Here is a 19,900-nt window from a genome sequence, read left to right on the forward strand (position 1 = left end):
TCCTTCCCCACCCCTCCCTTTTCTATGACATGTAGGGGTTCTTTCTTGATGATGGGCTTGTATTTTAAACCATCTCAAATTCCAGGAGGATTTTGTTAGGAAATGACGTTAGTGATTTCTTTCCTTTGATATCTTGCAAATTAATAAATGTTTTTCTTTATCTTGCAGAAAATGATGTTCATTATTATTTGCGTAGTTATTTTGCTTGTGATCCTTGGAATTATCCTAGCAACAACATTGTCATAGCAACCATGTCCCAAGAGCCGTTGATCCTTGGAGTCAGACCACACCTGCAGCAAATGAGCCTCCTCCCATTTCATGAATGAATCCCAGACATTGTGACACATGGCATTGAGTGCTGACTTTTTATTAGTGAATTCAAGGAGAAAACGCAACAGAATGTATTGTTTGGTGAGAAAAGCAGAATGGATGTGATGAGTTAACCCAAACATCCTTGGACTCTGCATAACACACCACAAAAAATTAACAACGTGAAACTGCTTTCAGTGGCCTTAGAATAAGGAATTATTGAAATTTTCAATTTTTTTTATATTTCAGTGTTAAAAATGTATGTGAGATTTAATTAGGAATGTCTTATGTTATGAAGCTATTAGATGTGAGGTCTAAGACTTTCTTCCCTCTCCCAGCTAACATGCTGATTGAGATGTTTTTGTACTGTGTTTAATTTGTGTTTGTTTATGTTTGCAAAAATTATTTTTATTATCACAGAGCTGTTTTGTAAGTTATCTATAATTTTAAATGTTTATAAATTGTTTAATATATTAACATCTTAATTTACTCCAATTTTATATATTAACTATTGCCTTTTAAAAGAAATAGGAAGGTTCATGATATTAGAGCCATTTTTGCACAGTTGTTTACAGAGTCTGCCATCGGCCTAGAAGACATTGGTTGCAAGGTTCCCCAAAAAGCCCTTCTAGTGCCTTCTGTTAAAATTGATTTATAAGGTTTAAATGCACCCAACACCCTGCGGGAAAAGCTCGATTATTGTACTCAGCTCCATTTCTAGCTGTTTCATTACCCAAGATAATAAATTAGTTACTGCACTGTAAAGACAGTGGTCTCTTCTTTTATTCATAAGGTTTCTGATTCCCTGTTTACACTAATAAAGTCTCAATTTACGATGGTGATAAAACCAAATTTTAAACTCAAGGGGATTATTCCCAGACATTAAGTAATTCTTTTAAATTTCAACCGTTGTACAGATCACCTAAATGTTCTTGTTCAGTACCTACTCTTCTGCTGAACTTTAAAAGTTAATTCCCAAAGTTTACAGGAATCTATGATAATTAACATTTTTATTACTCATTATTTTTAGTATAATATGCTTTATTTTTAGACTGTAAAATGTATGAAATCTTACTAGTGAATGGACAGCTATAAGATAGCATCTCGTCAAAATTTTAAATGAATATGTGAAGGATACTCAAAATATAGTTAACTCTTGTTACTTCTGTATGTGATTGTGTAAGCACACGACTGTATTTTAACATTGGCTTGAAAACTAATATAGATACGCTTGATTGCAAACTGTAAGTGTGAATTATATCGGACCGTTTAGAAACTGTGTTCCTTATTCAGTACAATTATGAATTTCACTCATTCATACTTTATACATCTAACTGCTTAGCTTAGGCTTAAGTCTGTATTTATGCATTTTATTTACTTGCTGGTCATCACTGTGTAGTCAGAATTCCTATAGGAGTATCCTGGCTCTAGCATATATATTTCTTAAATCTTTAAAAAGCCTGTCAGTGGGACATGCTCCCTGATTTGTGCTTAAGTTGAAGGTGTGACCTGTCCTGAAGGATATTTAAATATCTAGAGCTTGTGCTTGTATTAATGTAACTTTTGTACATCCAAACATTTGTCTGTATGATTATGTCCCTGTGTGGAGGAACTTTGTGCTCCCCCCGTGTCCCACTTTTCCCTTCAAGTTAAGTCTTTTTCGTCCCCACCTCTCATAATAATTCTTACTGTATTTTTTCAAGACATTCTTTCTGGATTTGAAGTACTTACTGAATCTGTGTTTTATAGTTGAAGATATGGAAGTGCTTTTTGATTTGTACTTAGATGTTTAAGTCATCCATCAGGTAACACATTTTGTATGTCTAAGCCTCATGTACCTATTTGAAATCAGATTTTTAAAAATACATATACAGGTTCATTTGTTACTTTTTATCATTTCTTCAAATATTTCATGTTTACATTAAAAAAAAATCTCAGAGAACCAAAAAAGAAATATTTACTTTCTGCCTTGTGTTCATTTCTGAAAAGATTTTTGGGGAGATATTTTATTGCATATCCATTAATAAATTGTTCTACTATGAAAATCACCTCTGGCCATTGTTATGTGTAATGATATAATGTGAGTTAATAATTTTAGGTGTTTTTGATTGTTTTATTTATTATTGTTGTTGTTATTACAAGCTTCTGTGTTCGTGTCTCAGATATCAGCAGGACATATTAAGGAACCCACCTGAATTCTTGCTATTGACAACAACTGCCAATTCAGGGGTTTTGGCTTTGACAAATTGGCTTATGCCAATTTGACAGGTTCTCATTATTAACATTTATTAACAGGGCGAACCCCTCCCCCCCATATTCTGAGTTATTTATCCTCTATACTTTCCTTAATCCTCTTTCAGTTTTTCTTATTAGGTGGAATTTCCTTGATCCATAACCCTTACTGAATTCTAACCGTGTTGTAAAGTGATGTTCAAAATCCAGAATATAAAAAAAGAAAAATAAGCTAGTCCTGGAGCACGTCAGCCCATGGAGGGGGACCCCGACCCATGACCTCCAACTGCCTTTTCCTCTATTTCTTCCGCGGGGACTTTCCTTTCAAGCTGCAGTCTTGATGTGCACGTTCAGTAATTTAGTGCCTTTGTCTATGCTTCTTCAGGAACACGAAGCTTATCGCCTGAATGGATTTTTCGGGTTCGCACCCTTGGGCATTTCCGGGTGGAAAGGTACCCAGAGGGCGGGGGGGGGAGGCAGCCCCTCCGGGTGGGGAGGCGGCCGCTCAGCTTCCCTTGGAGGCTCGGCTGGGGCACTGCGGGGCAAGGTCTCCGCCTGCCGGCGGCGCATCTCACAGACACACGCCTTCCCAGGGTTCAGGCACCCACGCCGCGCCAGGGTCTCCGCGCCTGCTCTGTCGACGGTGGCCCCGGAGGGTGGAGCGGACATCCGGGGACGGGGCGGGGCCGGCTTCCGGGTCAAGCAGCGGTCGCGTCCTTTCCGGGACCTCTTCCAACGAAGTGTTAATTTCTCCCCTAAAGCGAAGCCCACATCCTTCCACAGGTTTAAAGGGTGGCAGTCCGAGGTCAGGGGGCCGGGCCCCCGGGGGTTCAGGGGGCAGCGTCGGGGGCAGGCCGGGGGTCAGTCTGCATCTTCTCATGGCTGTGACTCGTGTGCTTGGCGAGGACCCCTGTGACAGCGGAGGCCCCCGCCACCCCCAGGGCTACTCTTCCAGGTAACACGCAGCACGCTTCCCGGGGCCATGGCGGTGAGCCTCGGGGAGAAGAACGGACTCCAGAGGGAGACGAGGGCGAAGCCCGGCCTCTGGAGGGCAGCCGCGCAAGGCCTGGGGGGCGTCTCCGCGTGGTTTCGCAGAGCGCAGCGCACACCGCACCGCCGTTGCTTCCTGCAGCGCCGGTCCCGCCTGGGTTAAGACCGGACGCAGGCTGCGGCGTGGACGGGTCCCGCCTGGGTTAAGACCGGACGCAGGCTGCGGTGTGGACGGGACGCCGCGCGCCCGGGGCTTCAGCGCGGCACGAGCTCTGCGGAGGCGTCCCGCGTCCTAGCTGCCGGCGGGCTGGAGACGCACCTGCGCCTCCGGAGAGGACGCCGTGTGGACGGCCGTCGTTTCGTCTGCCTCTCGGGCAACACCCGGTCGTCATTTCCTGCCTTGCCTCCCTTGAACGAGCAGGTTCCTAAACCAGGAAAATGGTTAAGGGCCGGCCTGTGAGAAAGAGGTAAGTTCCAGAAAAGGCAGCGTGATCCAGGCGAGCGAGGGCAGGGGGTCGGCAGGTTCAGCCTGCGGGCCTGTGACCTCTGTCGACTGCAGAAAAATGCACAACCTAAAAGTGGAGAGTGGTGTTTTATTTGGTGTCTTTATTGAGGCTGTAAGCCCGGGGTACGGCCTCTCAGATCGCTCTGAGGGGCCGCTCCAAAGAGGTCGGGGAGTAGCCAGGATGTGTAGGAGTTTTTGTTGGAAAAAACAAAACAAAACAAGGAGTCGAACATCAGGAGATTGCTGCTAATCACAAAACCAGACATGTCAAGGTAATGATTTTAGTGCTTTTCTGTGTATGGGAAATGCAGGAGTGTGGGCTCATTGAAGTGATTCCTTTGATGTGCACCTTAGCTGTCTAGGGCCAGTGTCCTGCTTTTCTCCATCCTGAAGCCCCTCGGTGCCCAGTCAGGGCGGCCGCAGTGGTGGATGGCTTGATAGTGGGCAACATTCACTGTTTACTGAAATGGCAGGCGATGTATATATATATTTATATATATATTTTAATTTTGAACTGACTTTTTTTTAAAATTAATTAATTAATTATTTTTTTTGGCTGCGTGGGGTCCTTGTTTCTGTGCGAGGGCTCTCTCTAGTTGCAGCAAGCGGGGGCCACTCTTCATCGCGGTGCGCGGGCCTCTCACTATCGCGGCCTCTCTTGTTGCGGAGCACAGGCTCCAGACGCGCAGGCTCAGTAGTTGTGGCTCACGGGCCTAGTTGCTCCGCGGCATGTGGGATCTTCCCAGACCAGGGCTCGAACCCGTGTCCCCTGCATTGGCGGGCAGACTCCCAACCACTGCGCTACCAGGGAAGTCCCTTAATTGAAGTCTAGTTGATTTACAATGTTGTGTTAATTTCTGCTGTACAGCAAAGTGATTCAGTTATACATAAATATACACTTTTTCAAGTATCCTTTTCCATTTTGGTTTATAACAGGCTGTTGCATAGAGTTCCCTGTGCTCTACAGCAGAACCCTGTTGTTCATCCATTCTATATATAATAGTTTGCATCTGCGAATCCCAAACTCCCACTCCTTCCCTCCCTCAGCCCCCTCCCCCTTGGAAACCACAAGTCTGTTCTCTATGTGTGTGAATTTGTTTCTGTTTTGTAGATATGTTCATTTGTGTCATATTTCAGATTCCACGTATAAGTATTATGACAAATATGGTATTTGTCTGACTCACTTCACTTAATATGATGGTCTCTAGTTGCATTCATGTTGCTGCAAATGGCATTACTTTGTTCCTTTTTACGGCTGAGTAGTATTCCATTGTGTGTGTGTGTGTGTGTGTGTGTGTACACACACCACATCTTCTTTATCCATTCCTCTGTTGATGGACATTGAGGTTGCTTCCATGCCTTGCCTGTTGCGAATGGTGCTGCTGTGAACATAGGGTGCAGGCAATATTCTTTCCCCACACCTCGGTCCCCTCCTCTGCGGAACGGAGGGTGGGAGTCCTGGAGAGCCTTCCCGGACTGCAGATGAGGTTTACGGTTACCTCACCCAAGTTGGTGCTTCTGGGAGGAGACTGTGGCAAGCGCTCCTGGGCAGAAACCCCTATGGAGACGGCGGCTGGCACGGCGGCAGAGCTCCTGCTGTGCCCCTGTGCCAGTCGTGCTTCCAGCTCGTCATGGAGTTTCCTGGGCAGGTCCAGGCCCTGTCGTCCGAGGGCAGATCTGGGACGATCTGAGATGCCTGGGTTCAGTGTCGATGGAGCGGCAAGGAGGCCTGTGATAGCGAACAGCCTGGAGGAGCAGCTGCACACACAGCCCCGCCTGCCGGGCGGGAGGCCAGGTGGCCAGGCAGCGGGTGAGACTGTGGACGGAGATCCAGCCGAGGGGCTCAGTGTCCAGTGTACCCGGGGGGCGCGGACAGACAGCAAAGGCTGCGTGAAGTGCGGAGCACAGGTAACGGGTAGAGGGGGCCCCGTGAAGACCAGATGGGGCACCGTGACACCCCGCAGCAAAGATACGAGTGATGGCGTGTGGCCAGGGAGACAGGCGGGAGGCCGAGGACGATGGCCGCGTGTGGACACAGCTCTCCACCTGCTTCCCATGTGCTCAGAGGGGATCTGCTCTGCCTGGTCTCAAAGCCCCCCAGAAGTTCCCGTCTGCAAGCTGGGGTGGCCTTGGGTCGTAGGGCTGGGTCTTGTAGGACCAAGACTTGGTCCACGTAGCTCCTGGCACCCCGTGTCTTTCTGTGCTTCCCCAGACGTGGAAATCTGAGCCCCTGGCTTGTGCTGGAGGCCTGGGTACAGTGAGGCAGGGGAGGGGGGGGGGTCTCGATTTGCTTAAAGGGCAGAGGCCGAAGGCCTGGGGTGATAGGAGTGTATTGCCTGCCACACCTTTATCTTTTTTAAAGTGCCATTTATTTATTTATTTATTTGGTTGCACCGGGTCTTAGGTTGCAGCAGGTGGGCTCCTTAGCTGCGGCATGCATCTGGGATCTAGTTCCCCGACCAGGGATCGAACCTGTGCCCCCTGCACTGGGAGCGCAGGGTCTTACCCACGGCGCCACCAGGGAAGTCCCTTAAGTGCTTTTTGAGGTATAATTTACCATGAATTCATCCATCATAACTGCATACTTCTATGATTTTTAGTAAATCTATCGACTTGTGTGACCATCACAATCTTCCAGCTTCGGAACATTTCCATCAAAAATGTCCATTTGTTGCCAATCCTTGCCTCCCACTCCCAGCACGAGGGGCCTCTGGTCATGCTTTCTCTTTATAAATTTGTCTTTTCTGGACATTTCATGTATTGAATACTTGGAATCATATAGTATGTAGTCTTTTTATATCTGTGTCCTTTCACTTAGCATAATGTAATGGAGGGCCATGCATTTTGTAGCTTGAATCAGTAGTTTCTTCCTTTTTATTGCTTTTTATGGTGGACCACGCTTGGTTTATCCATTCACCAGTTCACAGACATTTGAATTATTTCCAGTTTTAGCATTTTAGCTATTACGAGTAATGCTGTGGTGAACCTTTGTGTGCATATATCTATGGACATCTGTTCTTTTTTTTTTAATGTTTTAGCCAATCTGACCCTCTGCCTTATCCATCAAGCTGGCTTTTTTTAAAAAAATTAATTAATTGATTTATTTATGGCTGTGTTTGGTCCTTGTTTCTGTGCGAGGGCTTTCTCTAGTTGCGGCAAGCGGGGGCCACTCTTCATCGCGGTGCGTGGGCCTCTCACTATCGCGGCCTCTCTTGTTGCGGAGCACAGGCTCCAGATGCGCAGGCTCAGTAGTTGTGGCTCACGGGCCCAGTTGCTCCGCGGCATGTGGGATCTTCCCAGACCAGGGCTCGAACCCGTGTCCCCTGCATTGGCAGGCAGATTCTCAACCACTGCGCCACCAGGGAAGCCCTATCGTATGGGTTTTAATGGCATTGATGCTCCCCTGTATCAGATGTCATTTTTCTCTTGCTGCTTTCAGGATTTTCTTGTTGTCTTTCAAGAGTTTGATTATGATGTGTCTAGGTATGGATCTCTGAATATTTTGGGGAGTTTTTGCCCATTATTTTTTCAAGTATTTTCTCCAGCTCCTTCTCTTCTTTTCTCCTGGCACTCCCCTGACATGTATATTGGTGTTCTTGACGCTCTCCTCCACGTCTGTGAGGGTCACTTCATTTGTCTTCAATACAGTAAGTCTCCTACATATGAATGAGCTCCGTTCCAAGAGTGCGTTCGTAAGTCCAATTTATTCGTTAAGTCCAGCAAAGTCAGCCAAGGTACCCAACTAACACAATCGGCTATATAGTACTGTACTGTAATAGGTTTATAATACTTTTCACACAAATAATACATAAAAAACAAACAAACACAAAAAATAAAAACATTTTTGATCTTATAGTACAGTCCCTTGAAAAGTACAGTAGTGCAGTACAAGAGCTGGCATCCAGGGGCTGGCATCGAGTGAACAGGCAAGAAGAGTTACTGACTGGAGGAGAGAGAGGAGGTGGGAGATGGTAGAGCTGAAGGATGGTCAGCAATAGGGGACGGAGGGCAAGCTGCAATTTCACTCACGCTGGACGTTGATGGCACACACATATGCATCTCTGAAAGTTCACAGCTTGAAGGTTCGTATGTAGGGGACTTACTATATTTTTTCTTTCTGTTCTTCATATTGGGTAATTTCTACTGCTGTAACTTCAGGTTCACTGATTCTTTCTTCTACCACCTTGAATCTACTATGGAACCCTTGTAGTATATTTTTCTTCATCTCAGTTATCATACTTTTCAACTCTAATTTTTTCAAATGGATCTTTTTTAGAAATGTAATTTCTGTCCATTTGAGACTCTCTATTTGTTGACTCATTACTGTCATACTTTTAATTCTTTAAGCATAGTTTCCTTTAGTTCTTTGATCAGATTTAAAATAGTTGCTATGAAATCTTTGCTACATTGAAAATCTGGGGCACTGAGAGACATTGTCTATTGACTGCTTTTTTCCTGAGTATGAATCCCATTTTAATGTTTCTTTGCATATCTCATCATTTTTTGTCTCAAACTGGACCTTTTAGATAATATATTGTCTCTGCATTATATACCTGTTAACTGCATCCTGGTCTCCCACTTAAAGCCTGTCGCTGCTGCATCTCAGTTTGTTTATTTCTTTGTCTCTTTGCTTAGTAACTTGCCTAGGCTGAATCTGTGAGGTCTCACTCTATGGTGTGTGGCTATCAGTTTTTTTCCTTAATTCTTGTCCTTATTTTAAGCCTACTTTCCTGAGGGTTGTCCCTTTGTCTGCATAGGTTAGTGGTCATCCAGTAATTGACCACTTTGATCCAGGAGGGCTTCATCCTCTGCCGATGGATCTGTAGGAGAGCAGGCAGTGCGTTCACGGTTCAGGCTGCTCTCAAGTCGGCCTCGGCTTTTGTTTTCTTCTAGGCCCTCCGAGGTCGGTACCTGGGCCTGCTGTTCTCTATCTGTGCCACCCCTGTCCCTCCTCTGCCCTCCTCCTGCTCTACCCCCCAGAGGCTGACCCCTGGGACCACATCATCCGGCCTCTGGCTCTCTGATTTCTGACTGGTTTGTCCAATGGGAAGCACTAGTAGGAGGGAAAGGTTAGGGTATTTCTTCACTGCTCCCACCTTTCTTCAGAACCACATCTCTGTTGACTGTCTTAGCCCACTCAAGCTGCAATAACAAAATATCACAGACAGGGTAGCTTACAAACGAAAATTTATTTCTCAGTTTTGGGGGCTAGAAGTCTACCATCAGGGTGCCTGCAAGGTTGGGTGAGGCCCTCTTCCAGATCACAGACTTCTTGCTGTGTTCTTTGGAAGCTCTCTGGAGTCTCGTATAAGGGCACTAATCCCATCCCTGAGGGCTCCACCCTCATGACCTAAGCACCTCCCAAACCCCTCTACCATCACTTGGGGCACTAGGACGTCGACATGTACATTTTGAGGGGACACAAACATTCAGACCTTAGCAGCAGCTTTGTTGTTTTGTTACAGAACCACACTTGGGTTCACTCACCATGTGCAGTAAAGCCAGTCTACTGACACCAGGTTGTGGTGAAGGAAAATGTGGTGTTTATTGCAGGCACCAAGCAAGGAGAACAGGCAGCTCATGTTCAAAGGACCCAAACCCTCTGAGTTTGGCTTTGGCTGTTAGGGAAGGGTTTTTAAAGACAGCGTGAGGGAGAGCGTCACAGGGTACGTGATCAGCTCGTGCACATACCTCTGACTGGTTGGTGGGGAGGTAATCGGGAGTCAACATCCTCAGCCTTCTGGTTCCAGCCTTTCTGAGGTCTACATGCTTGTGGGCAGCATGCTGTTATCCTGGTAGGGGTTTCAGTATTTGTAAAATAACTCAAGGATGCGGCTCAGGATGTTATCTATAGCCCTTGAGGAGGAACTAAAGGCCCTTGATTTTGTTTTATGGCTAAACGGTTTTTGTTTTGTCTTGCTTGATTGCTTTTGTTTGTTTCTGCACTTCCTCATTCTCTGATTAAATTTGCTCTTCGGAACTGGGGGAAGGCCTGGGAGGCTAAAGCTTGTCTACAGACAAGAGGTGGGGGACACGTGGGAGGGTTCCTGCTCAGTTACAGTTTCCTGATTATGCTTCTCACCATGAAGGGATGCAGCTTTCCTGGGCTCTGAGAACTCTTTTTATCCTCTTACAGGTCTTTGGGCCCCTTAGCATCCGTTGTACATGTATCTCCCCCGACCTTTCTCTGAAAGTGGCCCTTTCAGTAAAGGCTCTTCATTTAAACCATCTGTCGTAAATCTGTTTCTTGGAGGGACTCTGGCTAGAAGAGAGAGGAGGCAAGGACGGCAGCCAGGTGTTCGGTCCAGGCCAACAGGTGGATGGGAGGCCGTTTGCTACGAGGAGGAGAACTCAGAGGCGAGTGTGTTTGGAAGCAGATAATCAAGGGTGATGCTTGATTGGGGCACCTATTGGACACGGAAGTCAAGGAGTTAAGTTGGCAGTTTAATATGGGAGACCAGAGCTCAAGAGATGAGGGGCTGGTGATCTAAAACTCGGAAGGCATCCGAGTATTGATGGTACTTAAACTGTAGGCATGAGATCATTTAGGGAGAGGGTGTGGAGAAGTGGTCCAAGGATGAAAACTAGGGTGTTTCCAAGTGAGAGGTCTGGACACGGAGGAGAATTCAGCCCTGGAGGCTGAGATGGGGTGACAGTGAGAGAATGAAGAGCATGACGACCCGGAATCCTGGGAGGAACGTGCCTCGAGAAGGAGGGGGTTATGCTGCTGGGAAGGCATGGGGGGCGGGGACCCCTGGGCTTGGGCGCATGGGCATGGCTGGTGAAGGGCTTCAGCAGGAATGGGAAGCAGGGAAGTGGAGCTTCGTTACGAAGAGAGCAGGGAAATTGGGGGAGAGCTGGGGGGGAATATAGATCCATGGAGTTTTGTTCTGTTCTGTTTTGAATGGGAAATGAATGTAGAGAGAAGAAGTGATGTGCAAGCCAGAGAGAGAGGGGTTAATTGTAGCAACCAAGACCTTGACCTTCAGGGTGTGGGACCCGGGGCAGAAGCAGAGAGGGGCAGGGGCAGCGCCTCGGCTGGACAGGAGAGTAGAGCCCTCGGCAGGCATCAACGCCCACGGTGGGGGTGGGGGTGATGTTTGGAAGAACAGGTTCCTACATCAGGCACTGCTCTCCTCAGGCTTCTTTGCCCAGACTGACTTCACCTCTTGTTTCCCGGAATCAACTGAGGCCAGCAGGTGTGAATCCTCGCCTTTTGCTCCCAAAGATCTAGCCCACCTCCCATTCTCCTGTCCTCCCTAGACAGGCTCCTGCAACGGTGACTCCCTCCCCGGGGTCCGCACCGCAGAGCATGGCAGGTCGTGTAAACAAGTGACAGGGACCTCCCTGGCGGTCCAGTGGTTAAGACTCTGCGCTTCCGCTGCAAGGGACGTGGCTTTGATCCCTTGTCGGGGAACTGAGATCCCACAAGCCGCACAGTGAGAAATAAATAAACAAACAAACAAACAAACAAACAAACAAACAAACGAGGGACGGCACCACGGACAGGTCACATAGAGCCATGTGATTTTTACATTATGTGCAAGAACCAGCCTCACCTCCAAGGAGAGGCTTTCTCTGCTTTCTTTTTTTTTTTATATAAATTTATTTATTTTATTTTTGGCTGCGTTGGGTCTTCGTTGCTGCGTGTGGGCTTTCTCTAGTTGCGGCGAGCAGGGGCTACTCTTTGTTTTGGTGTATGGGCTTCTCATTGTGGTGGCTTCTCTTGTTGTGGAGCACGGGCTCTAGGCCCACAGGCTCAGTAGTTGTGGCTCGCAGGCTCTAGGTGCGCGGGCTCAGTAGTTGTGGCGCAGGGGCTTAGTTGCTCCGCGGCATGTGGGATCTTCCTGGACCAGGGATCGAACCCGTGTCCCCTGCATTGGCAGGCGGATTCTTAACCACTGCGCCACAAGGGAAGTCCCTTTCTCTGCTTTCTTGAACACGCTGCCTTCTCAGATTGGGTATCATTTCTCCACATTTGACGGCAGCGCGTTTCAGGAATGAAGGAACCCCATCTGTACAACAGGATGATGGCTGGTGGTGGGTTAGTCAAAAGAAAATACCGCTAAAAAGGAATAATTAAAAATGATACACTCAGACTATGAATAATTAAAAAGATGTGATTGTACACACGCTTTCCAAGCTTTTAAGGAATGGTGAACCTTTTCTTTGATTATGGATCTGCTTATAGATTCCTTGGTCTTTTTTGCTTCCCTGAGTCTCTAATCTATCACCTCCCATTTCCAGTTTCCTTCACTTGGGACGTGAGCCTAAATGTGTTGGGAAAAAGCCGGGCACAGCAGCTTAGATTTTAACTTACTGTTTTCACTTATCTTTCCTTTTGTTGCACACACCTTGTTGGGAGCCTGACACTTTCCAAATCTGAGATTGGGTAGTCCAGGAGGAAGTGCCCAGACCAAGTCAGAATGCCTTTGTCACTGCCTGGCTGGTGATCATGGGTACGTTCCAACCTCATGTTCCAGCTTGTCATCTGAAAAGGTGGGAATTAGAAAAGGTGATGTCCAAAAAAAAAAGTGTCCAAGTCCCCCCCAGCTCAGTTAGTTATTGGGATTAATAACACAGCAGGTGATCTCAGGAAGGTCCCTTGAAATGCTCTAAATAGCTACTAGTGAAAGAAGATATATTATTCATATAGCTAGAACTAGTATATCGTTTAGGCGATGCTTTTGGCTGCAGTACTAGAACACCCAGTTGAAATGGCTTTAAACAACAAGGAAAATTTAGTATTCCACATATTAAGAAATTTGGATTCAGGATGGTTCCTGATCTAGTTAATTTTCTGAGTCTGTACCATCAAGGACCTTTCCATCTCTCAAGCTAGTTCTCCTCATGGTTGCAAAATGGCTGCCAGAGATCCACGCATAGGTGGACACAAAAAATCTACAGAACAGAAAAGAATACAGTGTTATTTTTCCTGTGTTGTTTAAAAATAAATGTTCCACTCTCCCTAGTTCTGCCCCCAGCCCACTTGCCCCAATATCTCAATAGCTGAATTGGAAGGCATGCCCTCCTAAGCCAGTTATGGGACAGGAGAAATGAAGTGGCCAGGATCGGCTTTGATCAAGCAAAATTGAGCCTTGGGGGCTGGCTCCCAGCTCCTGATATAAAGTCGTGTTCTGACAAGAGTGAGATGGCATGGGAACAGGTAAAAGATCTGCCAGCATTAAGCATAATCAGTGCTTAGAAACAATAGAAATGAAAATATATAAAGGAAACAGAGTGTTTAAGTAGATGGTTCTTAGCTCCTCAGGGACCACAGACAAGTCTGAGAACCTATTGAAAGCTATGGCCCTTCTCCTTAGGGAAAAAATGCTCCGATATACTTACTTAATGGGACTGCCTTAAGTACAGGCACTGGCCAATTAGAATGCTCCAGCTTAGTGCTGACCAATCAGAATGAGTGCCAGCCCGTTACTGACCAATCAGAACAGACTGTGCTCAGGTACCAGTCAATGAAAATGGATGTCATACCCAAAGGATGACTAGGGCCCTCCGCAGTGCATCCTCCTTGATGTATTCTGTTTTGTCAGTCAGTGTGTACATTTTCAAAATAATTTGCCCCCAACATTTGAAATGGTAGCTTTTCACATCAAGAGCCAGATTTCTGCTCCTCTTTACACACTTGAAGATGTGGTCATGCTGGAGCCACCATGGGAGCTGAGAAATGGTTGCCCCGGAGGAAGTTGGTACTTTCCAGTTTGCCACACTCTCCACCCCTCTCTATTGCCTGTCGCCTCTCCCACTTCACTCGGGTACATGTCCTGCCAACCCTCATAGGTACTGGATTTTGCAAATGCTGGAACTGGCCATGGCCATCTGGGGGGGGAAGGTGTTAATGGGGTGACTGGGTTCATGTGGTTATCACTCTGCTCCCCAGTGTGTCGGCATTTGGGAGGGACCAGTTTACCAGTTCCCAAGGGAAGTGCCCTTGACCACGGCCCCGATAATCCAGGTGCCCCAATCCCAGACGTGTAATAACCCCCAGTGAGGTCATTCTCCCCACAAGGAAGAGGACCTTTTTACCCTATGGAACTAGAAAGGTGATTGAGTGTGAAGATCTCAGACTCCGGAGCCAGACCTTCTGGGTTTGAATCCAGACTCTGCCACTTACTTGCTGTGTGATCTTGGGCAAGTTGCTTAGCCCCTCTGTGCCTTGGCTTTCTCATCTGTTAAGTGGAGTTGATAGAAGGATTAAATGAATGGCAAATGTACAGTGCTTAGATTTACACCTGACACATAGTGCATGTGTTAATTATTATCATGTGACTTTGATTTTTTGAACATTCTGAATCTGGACTAGGCTGTTGGCTTTACCTTTATGTGTAACCAAAAGGGTTACGGAGAGAATTTCCCCCAGACTGGAAACAAACGTCTTCCCTCCGCGATGCATTCCTAAAGGTGATTCTTCATGACCAGAAAAAAAAATTACTGTGGATACTTTGTGGCTGCTTCTGGGTGGCCGTGCAGAGTTTTGGGCATCAGCCCAACTGGAGGAGGAGATTTTTGTGGTTTGTTTCATTTGTCGGTAAGACATAGGGTTTGTTTGCTTTGCCCTGACCGTGGCATCAGAGCCATTCAGCGGGAGGCGGAATTTTCCATGTCTCTGCTAAGAGGAGTTGTCACAGGAATGTGGACGATGTACACACTGGACTGGGACCCACCCCCCCACAAGGAGTGTGCCCAGAGCTGGTGGCTGATGCTGAGACAACCCGGAGGACGAGGAGCTGGCAGCTCAAGATGGGCAGCAGGATGGAGACTTCACATGGAAAGATCTGGGCATCTTCCCACCCTACCTGGGCTTTGATGGATTTTTAGGAATTGCTTTTCTAGAGAGAAGATTCTGGGACATCTGTGATTCTGAGCTACAGTTGGTGTCTGGACAATCGTCAACTGCAAGAAGGGAGAGTGGGCGGCAAGTGGGCTCCAGGTGGAGGGGGTGGGGAGAGTCTAGCTTCCGAAGAGGGCAGGGCTCCTGCTGTTCCAGGCAGAGAAGGAAGGTAGGAAACCTCTGCTCCCCCGACTTGCTCCTGGTCCCTGCTCAGGAGTTTTCTGTCTGTTTCCATCTGAGCCTCTAACACAAGAACTGCCAACTCAGACCCTTCATCAGATCCTTCTTCCTCCACCTGGTATGGTTGCCTTCATTATGCCTCTTAGGTTGTATTCTCTTGACCTGGGAAACACATAGCAATATTCTGCCCTCCTACAAGAAATATGCATGCTCCCTTCCTCTTTTATTTCACAAAACATGAAGCTGTTTTGCTCAACAAATACTTGTAGAACACCTGCATGCCAGGCAATATTCTGTGTGCTGGGGATACAGCGGTGAATTGTCCGGGCAAAATCCCTGCCCCTGCAGGACTTACAGTCTAGAGGAAGAGGACAGGCAATAAACAAAATGATTAGGTAAAATCTACGCCAGGTGTGAGAAAAGTTTTGGAGAAAAATAAATCTCAGAGGAAAAGGAGTGCTGGGGTGTGGGAGGGCCAGAGAAGGTCTGACAAAAAGATGATCTCTGAGTGATGACACGGAACAGGTCAGAGTGTGGTCCATTTGGATTTCTGGGCCAAGAGTTGCCAGGCTGAGGAAGCAGCATGTGCAAAGGTCCTGAGGTGGGTGCATGCCTGGAGTGTTGAAGGCTGGCGGCAGGAGGTGGTGGGAGGTGAGACGAGAGATGATAGTGTGTGAGTGTGTGCCTGTGTGTGCTCATGAGTGTACGTGTGTGCATGTGTGTTGGGGGTGGGTGGGTGGGGAACCAGATCACTCAGGACCTTGTGGCCAGTGTAAGAACTTGACTTTCACTATGACAAAAATGGGAGCCATGGAAGAACGCGTACAGAGATTGATTTATGTCTTAGAGGCGTCACCTTGACTCTTGTGTGAGACATATCTAAAGGAGGACAAGGATGGATAGAGGAAGACCAGTTAGGTTATTGAAGTGTCTTTTATCGAATAGAGTAGGGATGTCTTTTATTTATTTGCTTATTTAAAATTGTTTATCTATTTATTTATTAAAAAAAATTTTTTTTAAATTTTTTTAATGCTATTCTTATCTGCTTACATTCTTTTTATGTATGTATGTATGTATGTATGGCTGTGTTGGGTCTTTGTTTCTGTGCGAGGGCTTTCTCTAGTTGTGGCAAGTGGGGGCCACTCTTCATCGCGGTGCGCGGGCCTCTCACTATCACGGCCTCTCTTGTTGCGGGGCACAAGCTCCAGACGCGCAGGCTCAGTAATTGTGGCTCACGGGCCGAGTTGCTCCGTGGCATGTGGGATCTTCCCAGATCAGGGCTCGAACCCGCGTCCCCTGCATTGGCAAGCAGATTCTCAACCACTGCGCCACCAGGGAAGCCCAAAATTGTTTATTTTTATTATTTTTATTGAAGTATCATTGATTTAAAATGTTGTGTTAATTTCTGCTATATAGCAAAGTGGTTCTGTTTTATATATATATATACATATACACACGCACACATTCTCTTTTAAATATTCTTTTCCATTATGGTTTCTCACAGGATATTGAATAGAGTTCCCTGTGCTATACAGTAGGGCCTTGTTGTTTATCCATTCTGTATAGAATAGTTTGCACCTGCTAATCCCAAACTTCCAATCCCTCCCTCCCCACCCCCCGTCCCCTTTGGCAACCACAAGTCTGTTCTCTGTCTGTCAGTCTGTTTCTGTTTCATAGATAAATTGATTTGTGTCATATTTTAGATTCCACATATAAGTGATATCATATGATATTTGACTTTCACTGTCTGACTTACTTCACTCAGCATGACAATCTCTAGGTCCATCCATGTTGCTGCAAATGGCATTATTTTGTTCTTTTTTATGGCTGAGTAGTATTCCATTGTATGTGTATACCACATTTTCTTTATCCATTCATCTGTCGATGGACACTTAGGTTGCTTCCACGTCTTGGCTCTTGTAAATAGAGCTGCAGTGAACATAGGGGGTTGCATGTATCTTTTTGAATTAGAGTTTTGTCTGGGTATATGCCCAGGAGTGGGATTGCTGGATCATATGGCAGCTCTTTGTTTAGGTTTTTGAGGAACCTCCATACTGTTCTCCACAGTAGCTGCACCAACTTACATTCCCACCAACAGTGTAGCAGGGTTCCCTTCTCTCCACACCCTCTCCAGCATTTGTCATTTGTAGACTTTTTGATGATAGTCATTCTGACCGGTGTGAGGTGATATCTCACTGTAGTTTTGATTGGATTTCTCTGATAATTAGAGAAGTTGAGCATCATTTTCATGTGCCTGTTGGCCATCTGTATGTCTTCTTTAGAGAAATGCCTATTAGTAGGGATTCTTTTAGATGCATGTGTTGTTCTATAGGAAAGCCATGTCTGATATAAACTGTTTGGAGATCCCTGGATAAATAAAGTGCTTGCTAAGGGACCCAGGAGACCCAGAGCAGCTCTGAGGCTTTTGGTTCGAGGGCGATGGATGAGAGGTCTCTCTCCCCAGTCGGGAAGCTGGTGCCCACGGTGGATGGCCTCCTGTGACCCCAGCTGCTTGGTTTGAAGCACAGTGACTCACGCTTCTGCGCACCCACTTGACGCCCGTCAGAACCCCTTCCTTCAGCAGGTAGATTGGAAAGCAGAGTCGTGAGCAGAGTATTCTGGGCAACATCTCAGCAGAGAAAATACCAGCCGTGCAAACACCCCCTGCTCCGGGGAGAGGTCTCCTGCAGGATCCGACTTCGTGGCGGAGCTCCCCTCTCCGGCTCCTGGGACAGCGATGGTGCGGAGTCGGGGTGGTCCGTCCGGCTCTCGGCACCTCCGGGGCTGTCCAGGCCGGGTGCTTTCTGTGAACAGACGCAGTCCACCACGACGTGAGTGCTTCCAGCCGTCCCTGACCACCCACCATCCCTCCACGGGGAGAGTTGGACTCTGCCAGCTTCCTCTGCCTGTCATGAGCACGTGCCTTCCTCGCGGCTCCCATTTTTCATGAAGCAGGACAGAGTCAGGGCAATGGGTGGCGAGAAGGGAAAAGACAGAGAGGATGAGAGCGGAGGGGCTTGTGTGCTGACCTGGTTCTAGCACTCTCTGTCGGGGAGGTGGGTGTTGGGAAAACTAGGGTGGAACTGGTGAAGTGGAGAGAAAACAAACAAAAACCCAGAGGCCGCAGTAGTTGAACAAGAGGGGAAGCCAAGAAAGAGGAACTGAAAATTCCTGGAAGCTGGGTGCTAGGAAGGGTATTTTTCTGGGATGAGTGGGCTAGTGTGGGGAGTCAGTGAGAGGTTTCCAAGTGTGGAGAACTGGAGACAAAGGAAATAAGATGCTCAGAGGAATGGCTACAATGTTTCCAAATCTAGAACTCTTCCAGAATAAAGAGTAGATTTAACAAGATGGCTGTGGATTATGAATTAGATGCCTGAAATCTTTTCTAGAAGCACAAAGATTGGAATTGCTTTTTATTCTGCCTGGTCCACGCAGGGCATCTCCTTATATGCAGCCTGACCCACCAGGGCCCTGGGACCCACGCGGGTTACACTAGAAGCTCTTAATTCTCTGGACTCCCAGAACAGTTAATGTGTTTCTTTCTAAGACTTATCACACCTGACTTTATATTTGGATTCTGAAGGAAAGAATGATCTGAATTAGAATAAACCCCAACCCCTCGTGACACCTGCAGTGTCCCTGGGGTGTGTGTCCCAGCCTCCTCAATGGAGCACATCCTACTCATCTTTTTACCCCTTGTGATACCTGGGAGGTCCCCAAAAGGAGTTCTGAACCTCTAGGCAGAGCCACATAATAATAATCCATCTGCCAGCTACAGAGAGGATTGATAATCTATGACCCTTGATCTTTCTTCTTTTTTCTTTTCTTTTTTTTTTTTTTTTTTTAATTTTTTGGCTGTGCCATGCGGCATGTGGGATCCTAGTTCCCCAACCAGGGCTCGAACCCGTGCCCCCTGTGTTGGAAACATGGAGTCTCAACCACTGGACTGCCAGGGAAGTCCCATGACCCTTGATCTTAGGCAAGTTTCTCCGAGATCTTTGTGACCTTCCAAGGGATAGGTTGCGCATTTGCAAAGAAGAAGGGGAGCAGGGGTCAGGCAGTGCCCTGAAATCCTCCCCCCTACCCCTGCCCTGCTAGGAGCCTCATTTGTTTACAGGCCTGCCCGCTTGCTCTTGTGATATATTTCTGATTAATTGAGGTTAATGCATCTGTAGGGAAGAAAAACTTAAGAGAAGTAACCACCTATGCAATGTGTGAACCCTATTGGGATCTTTTTTTTTCCCCCTAGATTTTTATTTATTTATTATTTATTTATTTAATTGATTACTTTTGGCTGTGTCCCATCTTAGTTGCGGCACGCGGGATCGTCGTTGAGGCACGAAGGCTCTTTGTTGCGGTGCCAGGCTTCTCTCGAGTTGTGGCGCGCGGGTTCCAGAGTGCGTGGGCTCTGTAGTTTGCGGCACGCAGGCTCTCTAGCTGAGGCGTGTGAGCTCAGTAGCTGCGGCGCACGGACTTAGTTGCCCCGCGGCGTGTGGGATCTTAGTTCCCCGACCAGGGATTGAACTCGCGTCCCCCTGCATTGTAAGGCGGATTCCTTACGACTGGATCACCGGGGAAGTCCCCCCTATCGGGATCTTGATTTGAGCAAAATCAAATGTGAATTTTTTAGAGCTAATCAGATAAATTTGAAAATGGAGTGGGAATTAGACGACAGTAAGGAATTCGTGTTAATTTTGTGGGATGTGACAAGGACCTGGTGCTATGTTAATAAAAGGCTGCCAATGAACCTATCTAGGAAGCAGAAACCGACTCACAGACATAGAGAACAGACTTGTGGTTGCCAAGGTTGGGGGTGGCGGTGGTGGAGGGATGGA

General features: G+C 47.0%; 2 protein-coding genes across 15 annotated transcripts in view; both read left to right on the top strand.

Moving 5' to 3' along the window:
* STX2 (syntaxin 2) overlaps positions 1-2,284 on the top strand; it is a 38,482-nt gene extending 36,198 nt beyond the window's left edge. The window contains exon 10 of the mRNA XM_059894085.1: positions 169-2,284. Within this exon, the coding sequence (XP_059750068.1) occupies positions 169-246 (78 nt within the window). The 3' untranslated portion in view covers positions 247-2,284. The remainder of the gene's footprint in view (positions 1-168) is intronic.
* Positions 2,285-3,225: 941 nt separating this feature from the next.
* The window catches only part of RIMBP2 (RIMS binding protein 2), a 334,699-nt gene continuing 318,024 nt past the window's right edge, over positions 3,226-19,900 (top strand). For all 14 annotated transcript variants that reach the window (XM_059894767.1, XM_059894761.1, XM_059894759.1 and 11 more), the window contains exon 1: positions 3,226-3,998. The gene's annotated coding sequence lies outside the window, so the exon portion shown is untranslated. The remainder of the gene's footprint in view (positions 3,999-19,900) is intronic.

The sequence above is a fragment of the Balaenoptera ricei genome, chromosome 14 (genome assembly GCF_028023285.1).
Source record: "Balaenoptera ricei isolate mBalRic1 chromosome 14, mBalRic1.hap2, whole genome shotgun sequence".
NCBI classification, from domain to species: Eukaryota; Metazoa; Chordata; class Mammalia; order Artiodactyla; family Balaenopteridae; genus Balaenoptera; species Balaenoptera ricei.